This window comes from Centruroides sculpturatus, unplaced genomic scaffold (assembly GCF_000671375.1).
Source record: "Centruroides sculpturatus isolate CEXI.00-Female unplaced genomic scaffold, Cexi_2.0 scaffold169, whole genome shotgun sequence".
NCBI classification, from domain to species: Eukaryota; Metazoa; Arthropoda; class Arachnida; order Scorpiones; family Buthidae; genus Centruroides; species Centruroides sculpturatus.
The window spans coordinates 476,563-487,352 of record NW_019384492.1 but is presented as its reverse complement, the minus strand read 5'-3'; the positions used below and the strand labels follow the sequence as shown (position 1 = coordinate 487,352).

Below are 10,790 nucleotides of genomic sequence, written 5' to 3'. Positions count from 1 at the left end.
GGGTCCCCCTGAGCCTTAGGCTATAACTCATAGTACCAATATATACAGATATGATTAGCATGTACTGGTATTCATGGTTACTGAGTATTTTTAATTGTAAAATGTTTTTTGCTATATCTAAGCATCTTTTGCATGTGTTCATATAAAATATTTTAATTGTATAGGAATTCTTTTAAACTTTTCTTTTTTCCACATCAAATTAGAATGCATACTTTTATTTACTCCTTTTTTAATCAGAATACAGTTTTAAAAAAAATTTGGAGCTGAGTGTCAAAAACCCATGCATGCCTTTGGCACTCAGCTCCTGTTGTAAAGTACTCTTTTTAGGTGTTTCTTCAACATTAAAGTCAACACCTTCATTCCTCAAAGCGCAATATAAGGAAGGAATAAGACTCAACTGTGAATCGCTTTTGAAATCTTCTGCCCACTTTTTTATTAATAATTTCAATTTTTCTACTATTTTTGGATGAGCTTTCACAATTAATTTTCTAACTTCAGTTTCAAATTCTCTAGAACAAACTTCAAGATGAAATGCTTTTCCACAATTTTGAATACAAGCATCTAAAAGAGTTAATGCCTGCATTGCAATTTGAGGCACTGGACTATTTAGACGTTTTATTATTGAACGAAAACAATCTTTGGGTCCATTTGTTGTCGTGCCTACTTTATCACATATATTCATAATAAGGCTCCAATCTTCAGCAGTATTCAATTCACTCGTAGCTTTTTCTGAAACATATAAAATATTTAGCATTTCTTATACCAGTAAGTTTACATAAATTATTTCAAATTTCCATTTAAATTAATTTCATTAATTTTCAATTTATTCTGATACTATTTTATCAAGGTATAATTAAATTAATTTTTATTGATTAATTTTGTTAAATTTAATTATTAACATTTCTTGTCTGTTTATTCTATTTCAAAACCTGAAATGTTATAAAAGTATTTGATTAAGATATAAAGCCTAAAACAATTCATTAAATTATTAAATAAATATTTTGAGTTTTATACAGCTTTATAAGACAGAGTTCATACAAAGTGATGCAAAGCATTATTTCATATCATGTTAAGAAGTGTTAAAATAATAATATTAAAAACACAATTTTACTTTTTTAAAATAAATATATTAAATGTTATTAAAATTCTTTGTTGTTTAAATAATCCTTATTCAGAATTGATGCTGTAAAAATATAAGGATATGAGTAATTAATTATTAAATTCATTTTTAATTTTCTAATTTAAATCAATAATTACTCTCTTTGTTGCTTAATTATTTGTGTAGATTGTTTTATCTAATTTCTTTGATTTTTATGCTACTATTATTATATAGCATAGGAAAGACTGAAAACTAAAAACTATTGCACAACCAAAAACATTGTCTTTACTACCAATAATTAATGTTGTAATCTAAGTAAAAAACATTAGTGATTTTCTCTAACAATTCATAAAGAAGAGAAAAATTTTAATCAGTGTTTTCTGAACATAAATTTCTAATTATATAAAATGAAGTGCCAAAGTATAGGGCTATTATATGGCACTTCATTTGGTATGATGTACCATATAATAGAGCTAATAATTAGAAGCTTATTAATTTGTCTGGAGATAGGTGGTTATGATGCCAGCTTGTGTTAATTTTAATAATTAATTTATAAATAAATTCATTTTAATTTAGAATTTTCTAAAAGAGAAGAATCAGCCCAAAGCAGGACATGAACCCACAACTTCCATTCACTGTGTAGATTCATTGGTTATATCTAAATTAATAGTTCTGGAAACAAAGATCAGACAAAGGCCCAGCAGCATAATTGGCAATGTATCCACAAGATAAGTAAGAGTTGAGAGTTCAAGTTCCACTTTGAACCAATTCTTTCCTTCTGGAAAATTCTAAGTTAAAATTAACTTATTATAATTATTAAAATTAACACAAGATAGTGGCATAACTACCTACCTCTAGACAAATTAATTAGTTTCTAATAATTCTAATAACTTAGCCATATAACAGCCTAATAATTTGGCACTTTGTTTGGTTTAACAAATAATTCAGGTTTAGAGATGATATAATTAGAAATATATATATCAACATAATAGCAATTTTATAACCAAGTGGAACTGATTTGTAGGTAATTTATGCTATAATAATTACAACATTAACAAAATTAATGCTGTAATATCTTTAAAACTTATTTAAATGTTTCTGATGTTTAAATTATTCTGTTAATGTCTCAAACTCATATTTTTATAGATATAAACAAATTGAATAATTTTTTTAATATCAAGTCCCAAATAAAAGTCAACAATAACAACTAATCACATCATACTACAAATAACCAATCAAAACATAGCATACAGTTTTGATTACAATAAGTATTCTGGAAATTTACAGTATATAGTAGCATGTAAGTTGGTTTATTGCAGGGGTATATAAGTTAATCGATATTTCCAGCTCAAAATTCTGTTTCAGATCCACACTTTATAAGTCAACTTCCAACCATACAGGCTGGAACTGAAATGTGAATATAGTACATGGTATCCTATGCCAAAAGCATATAAAGGTCATTTTCATTGAAACACTAACAATAATGAATCTTAATATATGATATATATTATATAGATGATACATAGGACACAAAGAGCCATTAAAGATCTTTAGTATATTATCTTAGTAAGAATTCCATTGTATACGAGATCTATCAATAAATACAGTTAAGCCAAAATGAATACCTTCAATAAAATACTACAGTTTACAAAGCATAGTACTTTCAAAGTACTGTATCACTATATCAAGTAGGCCTGTGATAGAATCACTGCTTATGCATTTGCATCATTATTGTATGATTGCTGTTAGAAACAGTATTTAATGAAGTGTTCACTTACACTGAATTTTTATTATTATATTAAATCTTTTAGTTAAATAAGTTCATCAAACACAAATTTTAGTTGGAAATATTTGTGACTTGCTGAAGATACAGAATATAGTGCATAGTGATTGCTAGAAGCACTGTTCCACTCAACTACCATTTTGTGGTAAAGATTGCACTTTATATTTGCCATATAAATCAACGTTAAGTTTTGGATGAAATTTTTCAGGCTTAGTAAGTCTGCTTATAAGCCATCATGTACAGAAATAACGGCAACTTTAACAACAAAGCATTTAAAAAAAATTTTTAGTAATGTATAAAAATAATAAATATTTACTAAAAAGTAATTCTATTATGAGTTCTAAGCAAGCATGAGTAGATTAAGAATAACAAAAATAATAAATATTGCACAGTGTTAAAAATGTAAGTTTTCAAATAATAATTAGGTTATATATTCAATTAAGAAATGTTTAGAAGATTTACTATAAAGTACAGTACATATAATAAATGCTGAAAATAAAAAAATGTTTACTTCAAATAATATTTACAATGAAAATAGTAAACTCTTTCTCTTCATATTTCTTTTCATTAGTTATAATTACCATATAATTACCACACAGATAAAAAATAAAAAAATAATTTAGTAAATTATATTTTTTTAAATTACATAATAAGTTTTTCTAGGACTTAAGAAATCAGAGCAAAGTACAAAAACCCATCATAAGGACTATATTAATATTAGCATTTAAAGTTTATAATAGTTCTTAGTACAGTATTAAAATAAAACAATAAAATTTTAACATTTTTAATAGCTAAATACAGTAATATTTCCATTTATGCACTATGTGGTTTCATGAAACAAATTACTTGGTTCCATGAAAACCACATAAATTAAGCCATAAAAAACAGTTTAAAATAGAGATCTGTTCCAAATTTTCAAATACACATTTAATCAAATACAAATTTACTATTACTGGAATAGAAAAGTTCTAACTAAAAAGTTTTTTTAAACATACATCTATGTAAAAGGTTATTGATAAAAAAAAAAAAAAAAAAAAAACACTTTTTGATGTAACTGTCATTTATTTCCATAAAGCTGATTATTTATTGTAAGATTTAGAAATTTTTCAATTGTGTTAAAGTGAATAAATAGACAAATTACTATATATACACAAGATAATCAAACTTGGCTAATTCAAATATTTTCCTTGGTCCATTGAATTCTCTATTTAAATAAAAATAAAAAAAAATCACATGCAATTTGAACTTTTTTGTTTAATTCAAAGTGACCATTACCAAACCAGAGATATTTCTAGGTTTATGACATTGTCTTATCACTTGTCACCGTGACTGACCAGTCTACTCTTGTATTTGGGAGAAGGAATTGATAACTACTGCAATCTTTTTTTTTTACAAGTTTTGTATACAGTATTAGAGAGCTATTTCATTATATATAACAAAGATGAAAAGTTATCTATAATACAAAAGTGGACAGTACGCCAACCATTTAATAGGAGAAACTTTTATCATACAGGCGTTAAATTACCTTTTTTAACCATTTTTAATGACCTGAGGGTGCCCACCAGTGGCCGAGCGGTCTTCATACCCTAAACACTGGGAGTTCGGTCATGGGTTCGCGCCGCGATAGGACAGGCTGGCTGCTTGGAGTTTTCTGGGTTTTCTCCTTGCCGATAACAACTAAATAGGAGGCCAGTTCCCCATAAAAGGCCTTCCAGAAGGCATTCTTTCCCCTCGCGTAACATCGCGCCCCAGAGAAGGCAACGGGAAACCACTCTGGGTACTAACCTTCCCTAGTAACACCTTGGCGTATTATTAACTACTTGCTAATCTGCGCCAGGTGTCGCAGACGTCAGAAATCTGATATGGCACCAAGAAAAAAATGACATGAGGAAAACGAAAATAATTATCATCGAAAGCGCTTGTCAGTCTAGTGACATTTATTCGTAATTTAATGCCTGTATGATAAAAGTTTCTCCTAAAAGATGAAAAGTATTGCTGCTACAATAAGTTTACTTTGCAATTTCCATTGCATTCTGTGTGTTTTACTGTCAAAAACAGTGTTTGCAATACAAAACATTAACTTTTGCCAAAAAAAGCAGCAGTTATATATGAAGTGAAAAGGAATTAAAAAAAAAAGAAATCCAAGACTCTGGAATGCCACCAAATACACTGTTCAGCTATCTAAAAATAAGGACATAATTTTGAACAGTGTGATTTAACAGAGTGGTAAAGATAGGAAGAGAGTAAGAATGCAACCAGAAAACACAGTTCTTGACAAGTGATAATTAAAATGGTTTAAACAGGCACAAGACAAGACCCATTCCAATAAGTTGATTCACCTTTAGAGCTAAAGCTGAAAATTTGCTTGTGGCCTAGGAAAGAGTGGTTTTAAAATCAACACTGGTTAACTTTATGGATTTAAGGAAAGAAATAGCATTTCTTTCAAAACTGTTGAGAAACTGGAGCTGTTGACATACTGGTGGCTGATAGATAGAAAAGTGATTTCCCAGAAATGATTCAAATAGAGATGAGATTTAAATGATTTAAATGCATTTTTAATGTTGATGAAACTGGACTGTTTTATAATTGCACACCATACTAAACATAAGCTTCCAAAGACAAATGTTGCAGTGGTGGTAAACATAGCAAGAAAAGAATAATGCTTTTAATTGGACACACATGGATGGATCCAAAAAATTACTTTTGTTGATGATTGAGAAGTCAGCCAACCCATGATGCTTCAAAAATGTTAAAATTAGATCATTGGAATATCAAACACAAAAGCATGGATGATAAGTGAAATTTTCAAAAACTGGCTCTTAAAAACTGACAAAAAATTTGGAAAACAAACCAAAATATCCTGTTGTTTTGTGGCAGTTTGACATACTCCTGTTTGGACTTTCACCTCACCATATGCTCCGAACATTCTTTCCACAGTTGATGTAATTGTAACCCTTGTCGATGTCCCGAGCTCCTTGTACCTTCTGTAAACGAAACTCGGGACATCAATTATTGGACTCCTTCACTGTTCAGTATCATTCCTCTGGCACAACGATGACACTACTCACAGATGTAATTGGTGACCTACCCAACTGATCTTCTTAATAGGTAAGGCTCAGTAGCCTTCTCAGTTTATTAACAACTGTACAGCACACAACACCATTCTTCTGATGGAAAATGTAAAGGTTATGTTTCTTTCCCAAATACATCAGTATTTCAATCAATGGATCAGGAAGTGATTAAAAATTTAAAGAACTACTATTGATGCCTTGTAGTCCAGAACACCTCGTCATGTGCTTATACTGACAAAAACAATGTCAGGATCAACCTGTTATAAGCTGCTTTACGTGTAACAATGCTTGAGATCAAGTAAAACCCACAACCATAGCCAACACCTTTCAAAAAGCTGGCTTCTGTGATTTAAAAGCTGAAAATATAGATGATTTTGAAGAGATTTACTGTTTTGGATAACTGGAAAGATGTGGGACAAAATATAGGCATTTCTTTTGAGGACTTTGTTAACATGGACAACAACATGGCAGTTCATGGAGAACTTAGACACCAAAATTTTGGCTGATGTGCTGAAAAACAAAACTAATAGTGCATCTTCATGTGAAGAAGGAGAACAACAAGTACATATTCCTGAGAAACTAGTTCCATCAGCAGCACAGGCCATGGAGCATATCCGGGAATTACAATGGTTTGTCAATAGAAACAGAGCATAAGTGACATCATTTTCCATCCACTTAAACTTAGATAGTATGTAACTACTCAAAAAATAAACTAAAAAAGTATTTTTAATTTTATGATATTTTTAAAATTTTCTAAACAAGCTGCATTGTACATAAAAAGTCTTTGAATAAATTGTTTTTATTGATTATTTGTTCCAAAAATGATTTTTGAAATTATTTTGGTACTACCATACTAAAACTTATCTAATTCAAACTTTTAACTGGTCTCTCTAGCTTCTAATTAGCCAAGTTTGTTGAATTAGTATTTAACTTTCATTTCAACATAAAACCAACAAAACAATACTGTATATTTAATTCATGTGAAGGTAATAAAAACATTTTTAAACAATGATTTTTTTCAGCAATCGTTTCCATGAATCAATAATGTGTATTAATTATGACATCACCAAAAAAAAAAAAAAACAATCAATGAGAACCAGTGCCCCCAACCAGTTTGCCTCAAGCCTTTTGGCTGAGCAGTCTAGTAGATTTTACTGACTACCTTTCTAGTTAATCTGGTAAACTGACTTCAAAATAATTGTTCTTACAAATTGTAAGTTCCATTCTCATCTGTAAAAAAATGTGAAAACAAAAATCAAAAATACTTTCCATCTAGTGTTACCATCCATCCGGTTTTCACCCGGACAGTCCAGGAATTGACTCACTGTCCGGGTGAACTATTAATTTTGTCCGGGAATTTCATAGAAATTGTGAAATTACAATGAAACAAAGTTCTTGCAAATATTTTTACAAATTTACACTATTTTAACAGCACAAGAACTCACACTCACTGGAACTCATCTGCAATTCTGCCATGTTCGTCTATTTACGCTGATGTGTGGCGCGGCGCAACCCCTGTTGACCTTTTCTTTTCTCTTTTTTTTTTTTTGCTTGTACAATCGTACACATCTCAAATAGAGCTAAGTTATCTGTACCTGTTCTTTCTTAATTTAGGTTACTTATGTTACTCCTACACAAGTCCCTAACTGTAACTAATTTAGGACTGGCATGCACGTTATTCTTCGCATTGTAAAATGATATTGCGCATGCATCAGAACTTCTGTTTGAACAAATCTGACATGCCATCCGGGTCAGTGATTTTCAGAAGGTGGCAAGACTATTTCCACCTCTGCAGCATAGAAAGGACCCAGAAAATCAATTTTAAAATATTCTAACTTCTGGTGTAAGCAGAAACATGAAGTCCATAGCCAATAGAAAATGAAGATAGTTGTGGCATCTTTAGATCAATATGTCAGACAAAAAAAATGAAATAAAATTTTGATAATTTTCAAGGAAATGTGAATGTGCTGCTATATTAGAAAGCTTTTCAATAACCATCAATATTTAACTTTCAAAAAGATTTATAAAATATTAGGAATCATAAATCATGCATAAGAGTATATGATGATAATTGTCAAATACATTCAATCCACAACTTACGACCAGCCATACTTACAACAAGTAAAACAAAAATACAATGGGTGATTGGTTAACAAACATAACCCATTCCAAAACTTTGTTCTACCTGAATTGTTCATTAACCAATTATCAATTTACCATAGATTTTTATGAGAATTTGATTAATATGTCAGACAAAAAAAAATAACCCCAAAAAATAAATAAAANAAATTGTGAGGATCAAAGGAATTCTTCGGTATAATAATAGGTAGATAGCTAGGCTTTCGATAAATATCTGTCCATATTTCCCCATATTTACAAGTTATGGATAGATCCAGAAAATTTACGTTAATGTCACTTTTCTGTTCCAATGATAAAGTCACACCATATAGCTTGTTATTCATTTTGTTAAGGACATATTGAGCGCTATTACTATTCCTCCAAATGATGAAAACATCATTAACGTATCTTGCATATACAAGTATGTCATTTATAAAGACGGGCAGCACATTACTTTCTAATCGTCGTAATACTAGTTCACATAATAACGGAGATATCAGACTCCCCATTGGAACCCCTCTTTCAATAAATATGTGTTCCCTTCAAATACAAAAACGAAGTATAACGAATTAGGTGTGCAAGCTCTAAAATGTGTTGGTGATACTTCGTTGGATTATTAATGTTAGTAAGAAGGAAGTCTCTCAGCTTGCAAAAGCAAGGCGGTAATTTTATAGATGGAAATAAAGATTTAAAATCCATCATGGTCATAACTTCGTTATCTTCAAGGTTAATGTTTCTGAGCTTGTCCACCAGTTGAACAGAGTTATTAATAGTGTGAGATCTGGAATTTTGGTGACGGAAATATCGCTCTTTTACTAACAAAAAAGTTACTTAAGTAAATTTTCGTTTATGTAACGCCCTAGTAGAAAAAACGATCTTGCCCGGGATTGTGTAAACTTTCCGGTCATAACTAGCAACATCCATTGTTCTTTGCAGAACTTGCATCTCATCTTGCAAAAAGGTTGACAGTTAGCATCCCAATTTCGTCATTTGTTATATATCCCTGGAATACCTATAACCCCTAACCTAAAACATTCCCCACTAAAACGGATAAAAGGCCATTCTTACCCCCTCTCAGGGGAGTCTATTACCGAACGCAGGATTAACAACATCGCGCCGATCTTCCGATCTCCGATGAACCTCGAATTAAATGAGCGCTTAAGTTGCGATTTTATATAATTTGTGCCGTATTTGTGGATTTTTCCTTGGATTGATATTTTAAAGGCATCCACATTCAGATCGTCAAAGTGGACGGCTATAAGAGGTATGAAAGCACTGTGAAACTCTCTCTGTCATATAGAAACTTTAGGTCGGTATAGAGCTTTGTGTAGTTTTTGTCATTTTGCCTATTCTTTAATAAATTGTTATTTTATATTATGTTAAAAAAAAATGGTAGACTCTTTTACTCGATCTCGCCCTTCACCTTATCGTCGACCCCAATCACCTCTCTTTACACTCGCCTGACATCTTATCCTGACAATTGAACGGGAGCCTTATGCCCCCGTATTCACAATAGCATACGGGTAATCTTGAATCCTTGGTCGAATAAATTTAACCAGTTGTTTCTCAATTGCAAATTGTCTCTATAACAGGACGTATAAGGCAGTCAGGCTTATGAATTTTGCCAAAGGCGAAGATTCTCTGTGTTCTTGGTGCTTGTACTACAGAGTTATGCATTCATAAATAGCGAGCTAAAGGGGTTGAAGAGAATTTTTTAACTCTTTGTTGTAGTGATTCTAAATATTTGTTAGGAGCAGGTTGGCACTCAGTGTCTCTGATGTATTCCTGCAGTTTTTGGTTGTAGGAATTTCTTTTAATGAGAACTACTCCTTTGGATTTGTCAGCTTTGATCAGCACTATATCATTTTTATGTAGCCATTCTCTTTCATTTTTAATGTAATTGTGGAAATGTCTGCTCTTTATATTGGCACTTTTTTCTTTAGCGGTGCTAAATCTTGTTTCCCATCTTACGTATTCTTGACTGGTAAGATTCAATTCCTTAATAATCGTTTCAATATTGGGAACAATGAATTCAGGGGTTGGTAAAGGAGCAGGAGCAAACAGTGGACCATATTTTAATGCTTCCAAGAAACACTTAGGAGGTGTGATATTATCCTTATTGATTATTTGATTTATTGATAAATTTTGTAATCAAACAAATAAGCAACCGACAACTAAGAACCAAGGACAAAAAGTAGTTCTCAACTATATACCTTTCCTACAATCGATGATTAAAACAGTATCTCACAAGAATTTAAGAGTTATTTATCGTTGTAATCCAACGATTTATAGAATTTTATGAAATGATAAGAAGAAAGGAAACCGTAACAATAGTACAGGAGTTTATTCTATTCCTTTAAGTGACCGCCGTTTTAATTCAGATCTCGTTTACGTTAGTGCCACTATGAGACTTTTAAAACAGAGGATTAAAGAACAGTATTCTATTACTAGAAACTTGGACAGCACCGTCCTTGCAGCCTTCGCTAAACATCAAGAGATTAATGTACATTGGGACAAAGCATCCATAATTAGGACAGCCACCAACAAACAAGTCCTTAAACATATTGAAAAACTTGAAATTTACAAGGTGCATATTAACAAAGGATGCATCAACCATAGAGACGCAGAAAGTCTATCCTGCGCATGGAAATCTTTTTACCACGACGATTAATTTTTATTTTTAATTCTTTACCACAATTAATTTCTTAATGTTTTATTT

General features: G+C 31.0%; 1 protein-coding gene across 1 annotated transcript in view; it reads right to left on the bottom strand.

The window, feature by feature from the left end:
• Window positions 1–10,790, bottom strand: part of LOC111621810 (signal transducing adapter molecule 2-like) — a 75,534-nt gene that overhangs the window by 31,297 nt on the left and 33,447 nt on the right. The window contains exon 2 of the mRNA XM_023364057.1: window positions 329–729. Within this exon, the coding sequence (XP_023219825.1) occupies window positions 329–729 (401 nt within the window). The remainder of the gene's footprint in view (window positions 1–328; window positions 730–10,790) is intronic.